At 39.1% G+C, this 23,316-nt stretch overlaps 1 protein-coding gene across 2 annotated transcripts in view; it reads left to right on the plus strand.

Moving 5' to 3' along the window:
- The window catches only part of LOC119126601 (leucine-rich repeat transmembrane neuronal protein 4), a 34,792-nt gene extending 14,450 nt beyond the window's left edge, over positions 1-20,342 (plus strand). Inside the window, exon 3 of one of the 2 annotated variants that reach the window (XM_037257843.1) lies at positions 18,413-20,342. In XM_037257843.1, coding sequence (XP_037113738.1) covers positions 18,413-18,610 — 198 coding nt within the window. In that variant the 3' untranslated portion in view covers positions 18,611-20,342. The remainder of the gene's footprint in view (positions 1-18,412) is intronic. The other variant, XM_037257844.1, reaches the window with a different exon arrangement.
- Positions 20,343-23,316: the final 2,974 nt, after the last annotated feature.

A 23,316-nucleotide genomic window follows, 5' to 3' on the forward strand; every position in this document is an offset into this window, starting at 1 on the left:
AAATAAATTTGAGCTATCACAGAGGAAAAACAATAGTGTTTACAGAATGTGAGGCTGCTCATCCAGGCAGAATTAGATGTGCAATGACTGAGCAGAATTTAAACAGACCTCAGATTTCAGGCTTTTGTCTCTTCAACTCTCCATTCCGTTTATACTCCCACTCTGTGTTTCACAGTGCTACCTATTCCTCTCCAATCACAATCTCTTCTAGGCATTTTTCCCGAGTAGAAAAATAAGCAAAACAAAACAAATCAATTTATAGAAAGCCAATAGGCCAGAAAATTCATGATTGTCTTGTTTTGGTCATAAACACAATGACTTTTGAAGCACTGGACGGTCTGGACCTTTACATAAAATCACAAAGTATACTTTGAAAATGACCACACAGGAAAACACATGATAAGATAATTTTCTGGGAAATCAGCTCCTCATTCTCTGTATGTTATCATAAAACTATGGAAAGGTGGACTTCACAGGTACGTAGTTCCCTCAAAAAAGTCTTCCTTGATTTTGAGTCATTTTTTTATTTTGAAAATAGTTTACGAAAGTAAAAGTAAATAAAAAAAACATTAAAATGTTCTGAAAAATCTTAGTCAACTGAAATTTCTGGAATCATGTCTCCTTGGTTATACCTGATGTCATTAGAAATGAAATGTATTCATTTATTCTGGCTGCCGAATGTGCTGGAATTGATATAATTTAAACAAAGAATAAAAAAAATAAACGTACAGAGACATGTCTGAACGAATATTCAAGGATTCTACACAACATTCCTTGGAGGAATAAATCAGTGGGGGAGATTCTTTCAAAGCCACGGGCAGAGACATCTCATCAATTGGAGATCAGTAGTCTGTATTGATCCTGCAACCCATGCGTGTTTGACAAGAGTGAGACCTCTGTGCTTTTTTTGGTATCACAGTCAATTGCAATTTCCATAGAGCTCATAGGTGTGAGCCTGCCATTGTGGAGGGCCGAGGAGGTCATGTGATTGCAATGCTTAAAATGTAGTATTCATCCTGTTTCCTTTTTTTTTTTTGCCCCTTATTCTGATTGATCAAGATCAATGTTAGGTATTTAAATAAGATAATTGTAGTTCATGGTACATGTAGATTGTAATGTCCTACCAACAGAGATATTTTGGCATGAAGGAGGATGTTTTTCCCTGCAGTACGTTTTGTTACCCACAATACATTTTTAATATAATGTGTATATATACATCTTTTTTTTATTTTGGACTATTTGGTGACACGGTTTGAAATGTGTTTCCCTCTTTGTTTCAGTGCTGCAACCCAGTTGAAGTCACTTTTGTGGACTATTTCTGTTGATGTGCTTGAGCAAGGTGGTAATGATTGCAAATTGAGGAACATTTCCACTATTATATTTCGCGAGCAATTTCCACATAAGGCAGCATTTTTTTTTCAGTTCAGTTAAATGGCAGATTCTAAACGAGCGATCATTCACTCGTGAATTTCTCTTTCAGTTCACTAATTGCTTTACAAGGTCATTATTTTGTTTGTCATTTTAAAACTACCGGCAAAATCGTTGAACAGGATGAAGGGCAGGAAAAATAGTCCCTGTTAATATGAGTCAACAGTCTGAACATGGCAAAATAGCAGCCAGACGTTCAAGTGCAACACTAATCTTTGATTTTCCCACCAGATTATGCAATGTGAACGTTGAAGCTCTGAAAAGAAATCTCATTTGGCTACATGTGTCAGTGATGGTGCCGATTTGGTCCCTTATAGGAGCAGATTAGAGGGAGGATCAAGTGCTGAAGCTACAGCTTTGAGCCTGAGCTCATTAAGTTAATGTTGCCTGAAATTTTACCAGACCCAAGATAAGTAACTTATACTGGAGCCACACACTCATTGGACACTTCACTTTCGGCCACCTGCAAATTGCCTTGGAACTCTCATACAGGAGCTGCATCACTTAAACAGATAGATATTTTAGAAATTTTAGATAGAGATAGAAGGACATATGGGTGCATGGATGGATGGATGGATGGATGGATGGATGGATGGATGGATGGATGGATGGATGGATGGATGGATGGATGGATGGATGGATGGATGGATGGATGGATGGATGGATGGATGGATGGAGGGATGGAGGGAGGGATCAAGAGAGAGAGAGAGAGGGGGGGTGGATAGATAGATAGATAGATAGATAGATAGATAGATAGATAGATAGATAGATAGATAGATAGATAGATAGATAGATAGATAGATAGATAGATAGATAGATAGATAGATAGATAGATAGATAGATAGATAGATAGACTAATTTGTGAATCCATTTACGCATCCAAACAATGTCAAATGTAGCTGAGATTCCCAAAATAGACATACAGATGCCAAAGAATAGCCTGTATAGGTCTATCCTTCTTCGCTACAAAAGATAATAATATTCCGCCAAAGCAGTGGTTCCTGAGTTGCTTCTTGGTTATAATGGTGATCCCTCGGACAAAACCAGTTGAAAACCCCTGCTCTACATCATTGTCATTATTGGGCTGTTTTTTTTTTTTTTTATTCCCGTTTAAAAACTCTGACACATCACAGACAGCCCACATTGTTGTTTGGTGCTGACAAGTGGTTGTTGCATCTCCCGCCTGCCCACACGCACACTGAACAACAAGTATGCATTTGAGTCATCCGTACTCAACTTTCAGCTCGTTATAGATTTTTCTTTATCGGTTGTCTTGTTTTCCAGCAACTATTTTAATGAATGAAATTTGAACACGCATTGCAATAGGCTCCCGGGCCAGACTTTGGACATGCTTGTTGTTGATAAATTATGAAGGCCTTGGGATTGAAGTACAAATGGGTGTTTGTCTTTGTACATATATTGTCTTCCTGTAACTTCTGAGAATATTGTGATCAAACCCACAAGAGGTGCAGAATATTGCCAATTTCATTGACTTCCGTTTTCACGCATCTAGTCTAAATTCCAAGTGCACTTCATTATGTAAATAGATTTCACAATGAGCATACATATAACAAATGGCACCTAAACATGTTTACACCCACACTTATTGTAAGTACCTGGTTGATATTATACATGGGCTGGATAAACAATAAGCAAAACACCCACACAAATGTGTGTGTGTGCGTGTGTGTCCACAGTGATTCCCCTGCTTTCCACCCAATGCACACTGGGAATGGCTCCAGTCATTGGACATGGATGAGATTTAGAATGCAGGACAATGACAGCAGATGTTTATTGTCATTGTGGGAGACCAAGACAAGTGTGTTTGCAATTACAAGGAAATGGGAACAGTGTGGCGGCTGAAATTAATGCAAAGCCACATTATGAAACATATGGAAGCGCGATCAATGTTAAAAATCTTTCTAATAGCTTTGCAATTTGAAATACCGAATTGAGATCAATTTTTTTTGCATTGCATCAAGAAGCTTGGTCTTATAGTAAAAAGAAATAGCAATTATAGGAAGAAAGAGTTTTTGAAGAGCAATAGTAGACTGACAGTACTGTGGATAAAAAAAAAAAAAATCAAGCCACAAGACCTTCACCCTGTTACCTCTACTGTCTGTACCAAGCCATACAGGTCGTTATCCTTAATTCACTCACACAATTAGGTCCCATTTGAAGTTAAAACAAACAGCTAGTCTCAAAAACAGTACATTGTGGGCAAGGCTGTGTGAACAGTGCAGCTTTCCAGTTTTGACATTTAAACATTCTTAGTCAAAAATGCTGGATTGCAAAATCTGAGTCGTAAGCAAAGTACTCCACCAGTAAGAAAATATTATTTATGACACAGGCTGGTAAACATTGCGTTTTTCTTTACACATGTATTGAAATAAAAGTAAAAACGTCTGTTGCAATAAACCTAGTCTGAAAAGTACAATTTATCCTAAAGGTTATTTGAGTTAATGCAGTGGAGTGAATGTATAATAGCAAACTGTTGTGGTTAAGTGAGAGCCGAGGGCGAGTCGGTCGATGTAAATTCCCCCTCTCTCCTGTGGTCATGAGCTTCGACCGAAAGGACAAGATTGCTGGGTGAAAATAGTTTTCACTGCATGGTGGCGGCGCTCATCCCTACAGGGGGTTTACATCCATAAGAGCCAATTGAAATTGCTCCGATATCTTTTTCGAATGCCTTAGTGGTGAGGTCTCACCTGGGATGAAAAAAGTCCCACTGAGGAGTTGGTTAGTTCGAGGTCTAGTGTGAGGACGGGGGTGGTAAAGGTTGGGAGTTGGGGAGCAGACCAGAGCGTCCTGAGGAAAGCCACTTGATGAAAACAAGGCATGTGTAGGGTCCTGCACACACGTACTCCGCAGATGCTTTTCGCTGTTTGTGGTGATGGAGTTAAACCAGCAAGTGATGAAAAATGTTATGACTATAATCGCTTAACCTGTGAAGGAGTAAGTGAATAAACTTCAAGAATGGGCGAATCATACCTCATATTGTGGTCAAGCCAAGACTCCAGGGTCCTTCTAATTGGTCTTTCAGAAGTGACTGTTGTAAGGAATTTGGAGTGTGCAACTCAAAAGTGAAACTCCTCTTTGCTCTTTTAAATACAATTCCTCTATTGCAATATTACAGGAAATGTTAGCAATTTCTTGGCTCAGCATCCCACCCATTTACTGGAGCTGTGCTCTACGACTATATAATATAACTTCAACTGGTATTGCTGAATTGGAGAAATCAATTGGCATAACAAAACTTTCAGGGGGAGTTGCGTATGTGGACAAAATTATTGAGACACACCTCATAGCCAAATAGTATTATTATTCAAGCGGTCAGCTTGACCTGGGTTCCCCCTTAATCTTATTTTGCAGATAATTGTATGCTTTCAACACTGAGTGGACAGTTTAGAGAAGGTCATGTTGTGTCCAAGCATAACTCTGGAGGAGAAGGACCAATAAAGCATGGTTGAGAAAGGTTCTTTTTTTTGGGAGAATCCTGACTTCAGTCCTTTTACCCTATAACTAGAGCGTTAAGAGCCAAGTCTGACTTTAAATTCTCTTCTGGGTGAATAGGCAAAAATTTGGATGAGTTCACTCTCAAATCTTTGAGAACACCATGTCCTCTTCCATTTTCAACACTTTCCACAGAGTGTAGTTTGAAATTGAAGCAGATAGGTGTGAGGTTTTACTTCCTCAAAAAGGTGTGCGCATGCTGCAATGATACCGCCTACCAAATAACATCTCTCTGAATAATGGTGCATCACCTTCAGCAGTGTAATCTAGAAAAACCATTTTTCAATCTTCTCTTTGCTTTCACATCATTAATGCTTTTACATCTGAGATGTTAATTCCACCCAAGACCTGATTTCACAGGATTCGTAAATTCCACATTTAAAGAAAGTAGCTTTTACTTGAAAACGGTTTCTCACCCAGATATTCAACAATTTGCCTTAAAGTTGACGTTCAAAATCAAAATTAATTTGGTTACTAGATATTTGTCCACCATATTGTCAATTGTCACAGCGACAAGTCAGTTCAAGTGGACTGGGATTTTCACATCACACAAATTTGCACATTAGCTTTGACAATCATTTCTACACGGCCACTGGTCGATCTATGTGTGTCTAAATAAGGGTATAATTTCCTCCAATTTCAATAATACTTGGATCCTTCTTTTTCTTTGTCATCACTGCCTCATTTTCTAAACGATTCATTCCCTCCACTTTTCCCCGTTCATCTGAAATCCAGTTGGTCTTTATTGTGGTTCTGAGGAAGCCATTTAATATCTCAGAGGCCCCTGTGGCCTGCCACCATAATCATCTCATTGCCCCATGAAATGAGATCGGTGGCCTTATTTGAACCAAAGTTCTCCAGCACCATGCCTCCTGCATGAAGAGACAATCGTCACTCGGCAGGTGACATCCATATGTCAGCTGTCAGACAAAAATAAATCATGAATTAGAATGCAAGCATCGAACACTGCTTGACGAGGGTGTCTAAGAATATCAATGCCTTGTGACAACAATGGCCAGTAGGATATATTTTGTACTTACAAATTAGGAAAGAGTCTTTCTATTTCTCCTGTAGTTCGTAAAGCATGACCATACAGAATGTTATGGTGCATTTTAGTGGTTGTTGGTTTTTTTAGCGTTCTTTTTTTTTTTAACACCAACAATCTTTTTCTTGGCTTCCTAAAATCAGGTGCTGATCTTTGATGGTTGTTGATTGTGTGACTCAGAGGAACTCGGACAAAAATGTGGATTAAACAAGTCACATGTTACAAATCAAAGGGACACTGGGAGGGGGAAAAAAAAAAAAAAAGATGTGATTGACGTTTCTAAAGCACTGTGGAAAAACTCTCTTTGTCTAACAACACGTAAAATCAGTCAGTTAGTAGGCAACGTGGAGGATGACTAACAGAAGGTGTCATTGTAATCCTGGAGGACGGGCTGTTCCATTCATGCAATATTGACTACAACTATTTGCATTTTTATCCAGATCTCACAAAAATTTAATAGTTTTCTCCCTTTGGCATTTGCACAACCCACTTTCAAATTTTACTGTATCGTAAATCTGCAATCCCCTTTCCTGCAACCAGAATCTGTCTTTTTATTGTTTTATTTTACTAACCTTTTTTCAAAAGGCAAAAAAAATAGCAAAACCAGGGGCGGCCTGACAAGACCATGGTGACTGGAAAATGTGACCTGCAGGAAACTGCTTTGATGAAAGTGGCCAGAGTCAACTAAAACCGTACAAAACAAACAATGTAATTCTATTAGTGCAGGAACTTTAATCAGCTTTGTCTGACTAAGACACAAGTTGCTCTTTTTACAGTCTCCTCACTGTCCAGGCTAAAAATAAGCCAGCGGCTTTCAGGCGAGACCTCTTTAGGAGTTAATGTGATTGGTGAATGTAGCAGATTAATAGTCAGCCTTTAATCTGCCTGTTATCGTTGCTCTAGTGAGCATTGTTGAATTATCAAATCGAGCTCACTGGATATTGCAATCATTTAGTGTCTCTCAATTCTGCAGGGCTTCGAGAGCGGAAATGCGTAGAGGTGAGATTTGTCCGAAAAAGACAGACGGACTAACTGAGACATCCTTGTTTGCCAGATTAACCGAATATTTGCAGTGGCAGTGGGAACTTGTTCTCCAAGGTGACCCCCAGAGACATGCTGTCGGACTTCTCAAGGTGATAGCTGATGAACCTACCTACAGTAGGCTATATGACATGCACACAGGCTAGATAAGACTCATTTATCTTAATAAAGTGGGCCATCAAACTGATGTGACTGCAGAGTAACTAGTTAAGCAGAGGAAGGCATACAAGGAGACAGAGGAGATGAGCACAGGGACCCATGGAAACGCATTTTAGCTGAAAACAAAATGGTCATCTGTGCTCTGATGAGAACACAGAGAGATGACCAGGAAAGCTGCAAAGCATTTCTTACCCAAATATTGTGCATAACAGCGACTATATTTGATTTGGAGATTTACTACATGTCCTTTATTGTGATGTGACATATTTTGGAAATGCCATCATCACATCTGCCATGGTAGTGATGCATTTCAAGGTGCCAGCAGTTTGTCGAGAATAAAAATCATGTAGTTGGCTCAGGCATGAAACAAACAAGGACAATAGCATCGCCCACAGTCTAACAATTAATTGCAATGAGGAAATCCAAGGGGGAAAAACTGTTGACAACTAATCTCTTGCAAGTGCCATGCAAAATCACTACAGCAATGACAATGTTTGGCTGAAAGCCACAATGATTAGAATACTGAGTGAGTGATGAGAGAGATGCATGGCCAAAAAAATGATGCACTGAGTGTTACCTGTGGCTCTTCATGCCACCATCTGCTTCGTCTCTAATATTTAAGACAGCAGCAAATATACCCATTAGTGGGTGCAAAGTGGTTTTCTTGTTAGTGCTTCCATGAAATGTACTACTACAAAATATTTTTTACCTTCAGTCTTGTTGCTCACATTTGCTGCACTCTGCAACTATCAGTAAGGTACTTGTTCAGCTTCATTTACATGCATGCATTTTTTAGTACTAATCATGATGTATATATGCTATCATTCTATTATTATTATTATTATTATTATTATTATTATTGGACCCTCGTGAGGATAGGCGGTTCAGAAGATGAATGAATGAATGTTTTATATCTATCTTCTATCTATCGAGGAGCCCTGTAATGGAAATGCTATTCAGTGTCAGAGGCTATTTCATACAGTGGCACTAGAGTAAATAGATGGCCTCTTGGCCCCTTCAAGGTAGACGATGTGTCCGAAAGGGATCACACAAATCTGATCCTCCCCAGTGTAGTTCATTGTCTGGGCTGTACTGTGTGACCAAACGTAAGCATGTTGGTTCTTCGACTAATCCGATGTTTGAGAGGAGATCAGATTTAGAGCAGGACATTGATGTGTGTAGTTGTTAGAGCGTGTGCTATCTGGTCAATAGTAAAGATTTGATGTCGGCGTGCCCACATAATGAAAGAGTACAACAAATAAAATACAAGCGCATCCTCAACACACAGTCTTCCACAGCATGAAGAGTTGGACATACAGCCCCATTCTTTTCAGTTATTGCCATGGCAACTGGACTGGAATGAAAAGCCCGCACTCTGGTGCTGAGAGCAGTGGCTACACAACATTTGCAGTTCTAAACAAGGGGACATTTATGCAGCATGAAAATATTTCAATTAAATAAATAACAATAAAAAATATATATATGAATGCAAATTTAAGAACACGTGTATCATTGAATATAATTTATTTATATAATAATATATATAATAATATCATTGAATCCTTGAATATATACTATATTGTTAATGCTATACACTTAAAAGTGTTTCTTCTAAACTAATGGGATTTTATTGTATCCTTATTATAAAGGTGGCAAAAGTATTGACACTGAGTAATTAATACAGGTTTGATGGTATAGAAAAAGAGGGGGGCAAAGATTGGTAAAAAATACAGTTAATGATTGAACTCATGTACTTTATCAGTAAAACTAAAAATCTAGAGTCTGAAATATACTTCAGCAGAAAAAGGGAAAGGAAAAAAATATATTTTTACGGTCAATTATATACAATGCCAAGGTTGATAACATGGCAGTATGTAAAAACCTGCTCTGTAAACAGTGCTCATATTGTGAAAAAAACAATCACCTGAGGCATTTAAGAACACTAAAGAAGTTTTTTTCTTTTACATAATGTTGTCATCTGAGGCAGCATGGTGTGGCACTGGTTAGCACAGCCACCTCTCAGTCCTGAGGTGCGGGTTTTGATTCTAGCTCCGGTCTACCTGTGTGGAGTTTGCATGTTCTAGAACTAGAGATAGCTTGATACTGTATATTTCAACAGCGGGAGATGGACATCTGTACATGCAAGCACTTTTCAGTGACCCCATTTCAGTCATCATTCTTGAAAATCTTTAGGATTATTTGGGATTACATTGGATTAAAACAGATTCAAGATGCTTTTTGTAAAAGGGGAAAGGTCAAATAACCGTACAATATCTATTAAAAAAAAAAAACAGTTTACCATTCTTTTCCCGCCCCTATTTCTATTAAATTCCAAAATGCTGATAATAAGACATTAAATTACATGTTCTCATTTTGATAAATATTCTGATCAAAATATTTCTGTTATTTGGAGCAGCTTGAATAGCACAGACAAGGTGCGCGTGAGAGGAAAGGTCATATCAGTATAAATGTCAGTTCTATTTTCTATACCTCTAATTAGTGATTGAAGGACCACATCTCTGCAACAATTTTCTAGTTTCAAAGGTAGTTGACATATTTACTTATGACATAAAGTAACAAAATTGGTGTCGGGCGCCATTTAGTCTCTAAATTTGACTCAATTTGCTGCCGCTTTGTTGGAGCTCTCTTTACATCTGAACATCCTCCCATTCTTGGAATATTGTATGTGCATCCTGTAGCTAATATTAAATATATGTTGTGATTTATGTTCTGTATATACAGCAGAAAACACATGGAGCACGTGAATAGACCACCTCAGTTTATCACGTGCAGTCGTATGAAATACTTGCTTAAAGTGTAAATATAAAATGTGAATCATCCCTAGTATGAATTTATTTGGAATGCAGATAGTCCTCTAATGATTTGATCTGACCAGAACGCAAAAGAGAGTGAATATTAACCTGCCTTTGTTTTGATGTCTAGACTCCAAATGAATGCTTCAGTATTTATGGCTAAGTGGTTTTATTTTATGGGACGGTTATGGCTATTTTGCTCTCAGAGCGTTGTCCATTGCTCCCACTTGGAACAAAGTGATTTAATTTGACTCATGTTTTGGGAATTTAGTTCAAGGTTAAGGAGAACATATTTGTTGCGGTGGTCCCCAATGACGGTCCCGCGGCCCAGTAGTGAGCCGTAGATCATTTGGACTCGGATCGCAAACAAAAAGGAAAATAAAAACATAATTCCAATGACATGCATCTCATCCACCAGCTATTTAATTCTGAAAAATGGAGGTACGTCTGCTCGACACTTTGCTTGTCTCACCCGAGTAAGCCCACAAGTGACTGTCTATCGTAGCCAATTTACCAAGTCATACTTCTTTCCTGCAAAGACTGTGAATTTACCTCATGTATGAACACCATAACATTATCTAGTTAGTTTGTACATTGTATTGTGTTATACGTGTTTTTGTTTTGTATTGGTACCATATCGTGTGATGCCGGTATGGCAATAGAATTCTTTGAATCCTTGAATGAATCTTAAAAATACAGATAAATAATGTAATAAATATTTGGTCACTATTTTGCCGATTTTGTCTCTTACGGTGGTGGTCTGGAATGTAACGATAAATGATGCATTATTGTAATTGGGTCTCGGGCGATAATGGCAGCAGAATCTTCATGTTCCCCGGTGGTAAGGATATAAATTTGGATTGTCACTCTAGTTAATTCTCACATAAATATAATGGTCAACACTTACAGAGACTTTTTTACGGAAATAACAGCGCTGTACATTATCTAGTGATGGTAAAAGGAACCTTTCAAATATTTCATGAGATGATTGAGCCCTTTAGATGGCACTCTCTGTTCAACATAAGGCTCAAAGCACACAAATGGTCATTTCTGAAACCCATTTCTTAAAAGTTAAACCAACAGTGCCATATAGAAGACTAAAGAAACGGGTTCATGAAGCAATATGAAGCTTCATTTTCCCATCACTACAGAATACAGCATTAGATAGATGCTGCGTAGTTTCTTACCACCGTAAACTACAACCACAATATTTGTTACAAAATAAAATCAAATTCTTTCTGTCAGTATTCCAGTATTGACATGATAAGGCAGAATACTCACCTCAGCATACCACTTGCAGTCTTTATTAAAACCCTTGTGCAACCAGTATGCAGAAACGGTTTGATATCTTGCCTGTCAAACAAAATAATAATGCCTTTTTTCCTAAGGCAGCCAAGCGGGTAAACAATGACTATTCAGTTTCAACGGTGATTATGCTGTACTGTATTATCATTAAGCATGAGTTTGTCAGTCGAAGTCTCATAATACGTTTGTGCTTGCTGCATTATCTTTTGATTTGCAACATTATCCCCTTGTGGAATGAAGGAGACTGATAAATGTAATGGTTTGGCCTTGTGCGATATATGATAAAATTCTCTAAGATGGCTGTCCAAACAATTTATTCTTCGTCACTTTCTATTACATGTTATTTATTCCTTAACACCTTTTTTTTTTCCCCGGGAGAGATGGGGGAGGTTGCGTCTTAGTGGACCATGTTCTGTACTTTTATTGTTGAAGCGGCCAACTGAAGCTGTGGCCTTAAAGTGGGCATTGTGTGTGTTGTGATTGCAATCCCCAAACCCGTTTGTGGACACCGGCAGTGAGGGATGTCGTCAAGTTGAAGGAGTCCTCCCTGCCTTTTTGGCTTGTGGGACTCCTGATACATACTAGAAGGCCAAGCGGAATTCAGCTCTAGAGGTTGCTCCCACAGGCATGGGAGAAGTTCGGCGAGGCCATGTAGTACGACTTCCAGATGGCTTTGAAGAAATTCTGGTCCAGTATTTGACATCTCAGGAGGTTGGAAGCTGAGTGCCATCAACACTGTATGCAGTTTTTTTTCCCTAGGCATGTAATGATACTTTCAGCTCTTGTAGTGGATTTCATTAGAGTGTGCATGTTGTAGCCAGTGAGTGTAAATTGTGATTATAGTCACTTTAAAGAGAAGAAGTGACACTTTCCGTGATTAATTTTATTGCTTTAATAGTAAAAGTCAAAGATAAATAAGTACGGTGCCAAGGAAATCCAACACGGTTTATGCTGCACTTTTTTGCAGTCATGTTTGCATCGGAAAACAGACAGAAATAATTTACCCATTTTATGTAAGATGGTTTTATGCATTTGTGTATGTGATAACATGTTCTGGCATATGATCAAAGTGGATAAATGTCGGTTTCCTTCCAAAGGCAAAAAGCCCGTGCAGCAGTTTTATTTTTCTTGTCATAAAGATTAGCAGAATGGCATCGACGACAGCTGTATTTATACATGTTAGAAAACAATCCATCTATTCATCCATCCTTCATCTGAACCGCTTTTCTTCACGAGGGTCGCAGGCGTGCCGGAGCCTATCCCGGCTGACTTTGGGCATTCGGCGGGCTAAACCCTGAACTGGTTGCCAGCCAATCGCAGGGCACACAGAGACGAACAACCATCCGCACTCACAAGTACAACTCCAGACAATTTGGAGTTGCATGTTTTTGGAATCTACCAGAGTAGAGTGTAACATGCAAACGCCACACAGGAAGGCCAGAGCCGGAATCGAACGCCACACCTCTGAACTGTGATGCGACGTGTTAACTCAGGCTCACTGTGCCACCTGTTTTATAGTTTGAAAGCAAAATCTGATTCAACTGATTTGTATTATTCGAAACATACAATATTAAGGTGTTTCAACCGGAAACCCCTTCACCTTTATGTGCAGATGTAGGCACAGACGAACAGATTTATGAGGTAAGCATTTAAACACCTTGTGCACGAGTGTCCCAGCTTGAACGTCACATAACTGCAAAAAAAAGCAGTGAACCACCTGAATTATCAACATATTGTATGATATTCATTGTGAATTAATCTACTCATCTTTTTGGGCAAAGTATCAGGGTTATTTCTACCTGTACCAGAAAAAAACACATTTTTTGTTTCTCAGTGTGCATTGATGAGCATAAAAAAGGATGAGCAGCATTAGGGGATGATAAATCCCCACATCTGCGGGATTATGGTTATTTTGACAAATGCTTTTGAAAGAAGATGTAATTACATAGTGAATATTAAAGTCAGTAAAATATATTTTGAACATTATAGCACATGATGTATTACATTAGACAACATTGTGTGTCACTGATTCCACAAGGTATTCTTAGTCTCATAATTCTTCTATCTCAGAGGTTTTATAGGTTGTTATTTACCTGACATGTTTTGGCAGAAATCCTTTGTCTTCATTAGGGTATTCTGATAATGGGTTGCACTTTTGCTCAGAATAATTTATTGTGCCATTATCACCTAATGTCACATACGGAGTGGTGTAGTGCTCCTCCATATGTATACGCAATAAAATACAAGATTCATATTTAACAAGCTTACAGTGAAACATGTCTTTCAATTCTCAATAAATATTTGAAGGACTGTATCTAGCTGAGGAAATAGGATCATTTTCTCACATTCACACGGTAGTTGATTATTTTGCAGGAAAGGGATGTGGAGGACCCCATGAATGAGTCTGCCCTCAAATGCCTGAATATGCCCACGTGCAAGTGCTAAATTAGTCTGCCGTAATAATTCCCCAAAACACACAAAATCAACTGCATGGCAATTTTGCATGTTTAGCAGATGCAGTTGAGTGCATCCAGCCAGTTGCTAGCTCAGCTTCCACGTCTGTTTGAATGAGCAGTCAAGTTTCTGCCCATTTTTCCATGCATGCGCAAATCAAGGCCATAAGTACGTGGATAAGCAGTTGCTGTTCTCTTGCATGTACCAAAACTGTTCTTAATTTAGAAATCATCCTTAAGAGTACTTACGTTGGTGGCATTGATGTCTTGGAAGCCTCTTGTGACACTTCATGTTGATGTCAGTAGCAAGTGCCTGCGGGGGTGAGTTGTGATCGCAAATGATGAGGGAAAGTGCCCAGCGTGCGAAAGCATTTCCTCCCACCAGCAATGCGTAGATACATTTCATCAACAAGATGTACCAAAATTATGTTAACAAGGTTTTAGGTGCTTTAAAAAAAATGCATAATGAAGATTTCTGAGAACCTTTCACCTCCAGGTAATGAAAGTCCAGCAATACAAAATTTATTGGAGGTGAGGGGCATTTGCAGAAGCAAAGACATGCGTCGTAAAATTTTAAGGGGATATAATGGCATTGTACAGTCTGAATGTATATAACAGCACCCGAAAAAGATTCGGGGATGTTGCTCTCATATAGAAAAGATGGGTCTAACTTATTTGCAAGAACCACAGTATGCTCTTTTAGCATTTATTGAGAGAAGCAGGGTGGGGGTGAGAGTGGATAGGTTTGGTGAACCCCCCGGCCTCTGGTCAAATCAGAGCAGGGGGTGTTTTACGATCTAATGTAAACAGAACAACTTTGATTGCTTTCTCTGCAGCTGATCTAACAAGCAGAGGGTGCAAGCACTTTATTTTACTGCGTTGTGAGTACAGGACAAGTTTGGTTCATCATTATAGTCTATATTCCAACATAATCATACGATCAAAATAATCTATCAACCCTAACAATGGGTCCGATGTCTGTTTTATTACCTTGGCTAATAGCCAACGACTCACTATAGAATGACTTATTTGGAGTATTACGGACTCATGAAGAGTCCACAACACATAAAGGACACCAGAGACAAAGAGGAGTGAAGTCAAAATGCCACAGCTTTATATTGCCCAAGCAAAAATAAGTTCCAACAAACAAAAAGGACTAGAGACCCCCACCATGAGTAAAATAAGCGGGGCCAACACTGGACCAGCCCAAATCCAGGGCTGTCGTATCCTGCTTGGGCAAAAATCTAGATTGACCACAAAGAAAAAAAAAAAAAAGACTTAATAGGGCTACCAGTGGTAACCAGCCCAAATAAAAACAAGAAAAGCTCCAGCATGCTACTCTGGGCAGCTGTGCAAAAAAGGAGAAAAAGTTGAAAGAAAATTGTGCCTACACACCCTCACCACTCACCATCCCTCGACATCCTCTGCAACAAAATACTAATTGTTGTCAGGTAGGAGACACCAAGTAGACAGACAAAGTAGGGGTTCCCATACAGGGGTGCTGCGCACAAACCATCACTGTCACACATTACAAGGAGGAATAAAAACTATTGTTTGATGCTGTAGCTATTGCAGGCAAGAGATTTTATTTCATCCTATATGCATTTGTACCTTACACCTCTACCGGGTAGATCCTCCTCAACTATTAAAGTTGTGGATATGTCGATTATGCCCCGGGCAAAATTGAATGCATGCATCCTTAAGCCCTTTGCAGCTGTTGGCAGCTGTCCAACTGTAGAAGTGAATGACTCACCTCTGAAAGGTCCTCCTATAACAGCCAACATTCCCCTCTATTCCTAATTAAAAGCTAAATGCACACTCTGCTGGCTTGGCCAAAAAGGCTTTTACTTGCACGAAGATGCAGAAGAGCCTTGCAGATATGTACACGTTTTGTCGTCTTAAGAACGGACGCCTTATAAGAAATACAAAACAATCTCCTTTGGGAATTGGAGAGCATGCGGTATAAAACGTTTTTTTTTTCTTTATTGATCCTCATCTTAATTTGAAAAGATTGAAAATGCCTTGACATTTTGTAGGATGCTCCCTCATCAAGGCAAATCAATGGCATCCAAGTGTTGATATTACTGACAAAACCACAGTTACTATTTCTAAAAGAAACAGGAGGAAAAGAAAACACAAGCGAGTTGTCGACCAATTTTCAACGACTTCCCAAGTCAATTGAATGTTAAACGCTATCGAGGCATTTTGAAAGTCAGTCACCGATATATATGCGGTGCATTTCCCTGCTCTCACTTGGCAAACATCCGTACCCAAGGTGATTTACAAGTTAGGAGAATCGCTTGGGCTTCGACAGAAGACCCTGGAATATTGAGTACTCAGTCGGTGCAAAGGGGATCAGGTAAAGATGTGAAAAGCAAGTGCGAATTGGGCATGTTTCGCAGTTAGAGGTGCTCTAAGAAATCAAGTGTCAAGAGATCATTGAATATAGAGTACACTCACGCTCTAATAGCATTTGGCAGCTTGACTGCGCTTACTTCTTCCATTCCTGGCATCTGTGCGAACCCTCAACTTTTTCCATTGGGCAGTGTCACACAAGTGAACATAACAGGTACAAGGTTGGAAATGGAATCATTTTTGTTTTATTGACTCATTAAAAAAAATCCAGACATTACCCCAGGTACAGCATGCCAGTGGTTTTCTAGTTTAAGCTTCAATTGTACTTATTCAGTAGTGCTAACGAGCTAAAGCATGCAAATAAGGAAAGAGATGGCAAACTGTACAAAAACTCATTTTGTGTATATCTCTTTATTTTTTTGGGGGGAAAGTGAAAAAATTACATTACAGATCTAATTTTGTTTTCGAAGGTTTTTTTAAACCATAATCATGAAAATGCAGTTGAACTTTCAATGTGTTTTTAGTCATGTATTTACAGTTGTGTAAAGCTGTGATGGGGGGAAAACTGTTTATTGTCTCAGTAATGTCAACTCAGGTTATTTTATGGCCCCTTTGGATTTGCTAGCAATGTAGAAGCGAAACAGACAAGGCACAAAATGTCGAGAAGATAAAGGCTGGAAGTGCATAGCCAACTACAGTTGTAGAGCAAGCGAAAAAGGCGATTGCCTCGACCAAACACATTTATATCGACTTGACCACTTACAGCCTTGACTTTTACGGTTCCCATTAATTGGAGAAAACAAGCCTAAATGTTTCCTCAGCAATTTGCACAAAGGAAGCCCAGATAAAGACACGCAGAGACTTGCCTTATTTTTTACATCTGCGTATTTACTTTTCATTACTCCTTCGGAAGGAGTGTGCAAAGTTCAGACGTAGACAAAAAGGTGTTTCTGACTAATCTTCCAATTTAAGCAGTGAACAAACAAAGCCAGATTGGACTGCTGATGGCATTGTGAATCTTGACCAACACTAGATACAGACAGAATAGGGAATCAAATTAGTTTTAAGTCAATCCTTTTGTGGTTTGAGCAAATAATCCAGAGACAGAACTTTTAATAATAGATGTCCCTCTGCACATTTGTGATAGTGAGCAGTGATTTTTACATGAGGGGACTTTGAAAAGCCTCTCGAGACGTGTACTAGTATAATACAGGACAAAGAACAAACAATACAATGCGTGGTACATTCATCATTCTTCATAAAAGGAAACACTGCTATGTATTTAATAACTGAGTGGCTGGCTGACTGAAATGATACATTGCTTCCGATGTTGTTTTTAAAATTATATGATACGTTATTACTGTGTGTCTGTGGTTGTTCTAGTCTGATTATCAGCTTGTTTCCCTTTGTCTATCATTCTGTGATGTACTTTGTGCTGTATAGTCTGTGATGTGCCTGTATTATAAAATAATCCAGTACAGTGCTCTGCTTTAAAATGAAATTTGCATATGCGCTACTGTGAAAAAAGTCTTGGGCACCCTTAGGTATGTTGTTACAAAAGGACCATATCATTTATTCTCTGGATAAAATAGAAGCTTATCATACAAGGCATGCGAATATTTGTGTAGCATGCAGTGAAACGTACATGAGATGATCATGGGATGACACAGTTAAATATTATCCACACATAGACTTATGGCAAAATTGAAAGTTGAGACAAAACATCTGAGCAACAATTCGGAAGCCTCGATTGCTCTAAATCTGCTACGAAAAAGGTCAGTGTGACATCAAAGCTCATGGCAGCCCAAGACTTGCAGATAAAACTATACTAGATGTCATGGTGTGCAGGTGAGTAGAATGGTTCATTCATTCATTAGGCAGACACCTCTGTGCCATTCAATTGATACAAGCCTGACCTCACTTGCAGGTAAACCTAAATACCCCCAATGCAGGAATCAGCTAAGTGCTAATATAATAAGCACTCTCTTCTAAATGGAGCCTTGATTCCATTTAAAAGAGGGCAAAAAAGTATGTGTGCACTCTTGCACAAGGCTTTCATGTTACGTATAAATCATTCCAGTTGAAAGTTGGTGTTTGAGCGGCACATATTTCAAGTCTTGCGGCGTGCTCCGTATCACCAGCCAAGACTGCATTAATGACAGCACAGTGCCATGAGCAAATGAAGCCAATTTCAAATATTCTTGGAGCGGATCAAAATGTTGGAATGGAGGACTTATGGACTGATTTAGAAAGCTCACGTGTGTGCTCCTCTTCTTTTTGCGCTTTGTCTACTCTTGTAGATTCCGCTGCAGTTGAGAGCCCTGACGTACGGTTGTGAGCCATCAGTGCTGGACTACTGCCATGCTCACCTGCACGTCAACCTGGAGCCCCACAATCAGGAGATGGACGCTCTGAGGCCAAGCGGGTACCAACGGGGCCCAGTGAGCGTCCTTCCCCCGTACCGATTCCCTCCGCCAGTGAGCAGCACACACTATTAAATAGTCAACAGACTTTACAAAACACAAGACAGACTCTGTTGGAGGAAATTGGTAATAATGGTAACAGAGGCAGTCGATCTTCTGTAGAGCACCCAGGACCCAGGGTAATGGTGATGAAATATTTCTCCATGGAAATACAGTGTAAGGGTACAATTGTATTGATTGATGAGCTTCGGACCCACCCAAGCCTCAATATCCTCAATTAGCCAAGGAGGCTGAACAGCAAGCTTGACTTTCAATGTTCCGCTCTGCTTGTTGAGGAGTATTAGAGGTAATACTTTGATGATTTGTTAATCCTATTAAGCATTCTGTATTTTTGTCACTTCTCCTCGTCTGGGTACCTCTGCTGTGTCAGGGAAAATAATCCAATGGCTAAAAAACGGAGCCCGGGAAACAACGAGAAGAACTGCCGATTCCCAAGTTTTCTGCTGCCTTCTTTGGGTTTGCATATTGTTATCATGATTATTGCCAGTCACATGTCCCTGTAGGATTTTCATTTATATTGAACTAACCAATCAAATTGAGTAGATAAGTAAAAGAGCAGAACAAAAGTGCTACATGTACAGCCACACACCGTGCCAGAAAATAGTAGACGGACTTTTGATTTTCATTTGTGAAGTCCATTGCATTTAGATTAACTGCACAGAAAAGTAAACATGTATAAAAAAAAAAAATAGCAAGTGCAGACCTTGTCTCACTTGCACACTCATATATCGAGCCAGCTTTTCATCATCCATTTAATGCATTCCTGTATGAAATGTTTATTTTTCCTGCCCAGATGTGTTCTTATCGTGTGCTCACATACTATCTACATACGTGAACTTTTTACGGGATGTTACATATTCTATGGAAAATAAACTGTGGTAAATCAACTATCTTAGTGTTATTCATTATGATCAGTGACATTAACTCCAACCCTCTTCTATTTGGACTGCTGCAGAGATGATTGAGACTAAAGAGCAGCGCTGAACATTTAAAGGGCACCCGCTCTGCTGTTTACGTGAGGTAAAGACACAGCATTAGCATACACCTGCACTATCTGATGCGACAAAATATAAGAGATGTTTCAAAAATTCTGGACTTGATAGCACTAATGATGCTCACTTTGATGATGTATGAAAATATGTATGCAAGTGGTCGTGGTCAGTGAGTACATGGAAAGACCTCAGAGTGCCAAGGGAGATTTCTATGAAATCAAATGCTAATTATTGTCTTGGATATCACCATGTTCTTCCTTTTCGAAAAAATGCAAAGTTTTCTCCTCAGGAAACGTTCATTCCCTTTGGTCAGGAGCAGTTGTCTCGCCTGTCGAGGGTTGTTCATTTGATCTGGAGCCCCTGTGACTATCTTGAAATGTCCTTGAGCAAGATATCGAAGCCGCAGTTACACCCGATGCTGCGTCATCAGACAGGACAGCATTGAAACGCTTTGTGTACCTTGACAATAGAAAAGCAATTACCAGATAAAAAACATTTTCCAGCTAACAATCATTTCGTAATAGTAAGATCAGAACAAACACGTCTTTTAAGTATCTTTCTGACATTTTCAATCATGATGAGGAACACTTCGTAACGTCATTGAAAGTGAAGACGATTTGTCTTATTTCTTAATAAACATAAGTACCGCGCTGCGCACAAAAAAGCAACAGACGTAAATCTACTGTCTCTCTCAGATTGCCCCGGTGAGATGCATTTCAGAATGGTGAACCTGAATAAAACATAATTGTGATTGATTTGATTTCATTTTTTGTCCAAGTAGCAATCCAACACATTGGGCATGCAAGACAATGGTTGTTTCCATGTTTGAGTGAGTAGTGTGTGGTTGCGATTGGTACTCTGCATTTAAGGAATCAAGAGGGTCATGTAAAAATCACGATATCAAGGAATTGGATTGAACAGAATGTAATTTACTGCTGCAACAGGACCATGCTGCAGCTCATTGGCTAAGCAATGCAGTCCTCCCAAATGAATCATTTATTGTGAATATTTTTGTCAATGGGTCTACAGCGGTAACAAATGTTTCTTTTTGCATTTCCAAGGTTGAATAATTTTGTTCCAATAAATTTGACTTTTTGATGATCTGTGTTTTTAAGGACCTGCGTTTCCAAGGTAAAACGTTCCCAAGTGGAGTAGTTAGTGGCTGTCTCATAACAACAACATGGTCTCTCTCCCTCGCTTCCCATGATATTAGTTCAAATTAAAAAATACATTTCCATGCCTGCAATCATCATCGTCAAAATGCAAACTAGTGCCTGGATGCTTGGTATAAAACCATAAAGCAGTATCTGCTAATGGCTAAAGTGTTCTGATACATGATACAATCATGCTGCTTGAGGATTTAGTGCTCGGAGGCCAGAACTATCGCCGTACACAGCAGTTTGAACAGTTTAACGACACTGATAGATTGCATGCTGCACTCACTTGGAGTGTTCAGAATAGTGTTGGCTGAGAAATTGAGGACAGGGAGAAGCAGCAGATGCTGCATTGAGACTTGTGTGTTTAAATGCATTTATGCAGAATGGCTGGTGACTCATGATACTTCAGTCAATAAGTGCTTCTGGAGCCATACTGACTTTTAACCACAAAATGAGACATAATCATCTCCCACAGCTCCTTTCCAATCAGCTCTGTGACTCATAGACAAGATAGTTTCTGTGTGGAATCTGCCTGAACCAGGTGAGTTTGAGAAATGATTTTTAGAGGTAATCAAGAGATGCTGTTGCTGTGAACTGTCAAACTTTATAAAGGAATAAACTGCTGTGCCACTTAAGAAGGCTGACGCATTATTGTGTTGTCTGTGTCTTTCACGGGTTTGGATTTCTGAAAATGAAAGTGTCACAATATGAGATATCTTATTCTCATCTGCATTGTTTATTTGCTTGACATTTTATCTATAATGGTCCTTCTTACTCTTAAGGTTGGCACATTCTTAGGAAGCAGACACAAACTATTTTCTTCCTCAGTGGAGCCGTTAAACTGAGCAGGACATTGTAAACACTCTAAAATCTAAGGGAAAGTTTGCTCATTTTGCTCCATTGATTTTATCAAATGAACGAATTTTGGTGGAATTTAGGATGTCATCAAGAGAGCACTCTGCAAGACTCATAAAAGCACAATTTTGTACCGAGGCTTGACAATGAAAATTTGAATCAGCACCAAATTGTATGCATTTGTAGATTTCAATATTTTCCCCCTTACGTTCGTCTAATACTGACTCTTGATGCACTTTACAGCACCAGTATGTTACATTAAGAGGGAGCTAGAACTCGGCTAATGCTGGATTTCTTAAAATTAATTAAGTGCTCCTTCAGAGGGCCCAGCCTATGAATTTGGAGACAGCTTGTGACTCTTAATGCTTATTAGTCATTTCCTGTCTAAGGCCTTTACAATGGTGAGGTAGAATAGAATAGAATAGAATAGAATAGAATAGAATAGAGTGCCTTTATTGTCATTGTACAGCAGGTATACAATGAAGTTGGGAGGTAGACGACTGTTGATCGGTTCTTCGATGTTGCCTTGGTTTCATGATGCCAAAATGTGAACAGCATTATGAGGATGATTTTGATGTTTAAATACCAATTTAATTGAAGCAAAAAAATCCATTGGCTAATTCATTGAACGGTTGGACATGTGTGTAAAGTTAATTATGCCTGTATGTATGTGTATGTGTGTGTGTGTGAGTGTGTGCTCCTTATTGCTCATTCCTTTCAGGTTTACGGGTAGCTGAAGCGTATCCCAGTTGACATCGGCGTCATCATGGCAGACTACATCTTTGATTGGTTGGCAGTCCGAAGTCCGCCACAGGGCACATAGAGAGACAAACAACCACTCACACACAAGTCAGATCAGCTCTTTGTGAAACTAATATTTCAATTTAGGCTCACAATCAAGTTGTGCTCTTATTTCAGCCGCTATGCAAGGGAGCTATGAAAGTTTTTTTTTTATTTCCCCTGAGAGTCACCTTTAGCATCTTACGAGCTCGACAATATTATAATTCTAAAAGCTGTCGCTCAAATCACTCTCAAAGCAACCGACCTATTTCTTGTTGCCTTTCAGGATCAAAGCTATTGTGACTGGTATTTTAATTGTGCCAATGAATTAAAGCTCTGTTTGTCTCATTAGATGCAGCTATCGAGATAGACTGTCCTCAAAAGGTCGATAAATGTACACCCCCAGAATGCCCAATTAGCATGCAAGTGACAACCGTTCGCGTTTCGACGTGCAATAAAAATACAAAAGAGCAGATTGCTAACATAGTTTGTTTATACTGGTTTTATATTTGATTGTGTATGCTATTTTATCTTTGTACGGCGTCCTTGAGTGCCTTGAAAGGCGCCTTACAAATAAAATGTATTATTATCATTATTAACAATGAACTATTTTGGATGATGTAAACTGTTTGGGTGTTTTTTAAGGTCACATTAAAAGTGATTAGCAGATGGTGAGCCTTAGCTGGTAAGTAAGTGTATCTTTGTGTTTGAAAAGTCCGTTTTGTAGTCCACAACCTACTTCCCAAAGTGAAAGGTACCGCTTTCTAGTAAAGAGTGACACCGAGCCCTGTAACCCAGTAATCATGTCGTTGCCACACTTAAGCAGGATTGATGTTTATCAGGAAAAGCCAATAAACAAACAATTATATTTCTTCAACCCACAGATTTCCTGTACAGAACACAGAGTACAAGAGGAAAGGCATGTCGACCCAAGAAA

This window comes from Syngnathus acus, chromosome 9, assembly GCF_901709675.1.
Source record: "Syngnathus acus chromosome 9, fSynAcu1.2, whole genome shotgun sequence".
Taxonomy (NCBI): domain Eukaryota; kingdom Metazoa; phylum Chordata; class Actinopteri; order Syngnathiformes; family Syngnathidae; genus Syngnathus; species Syngnathus acus.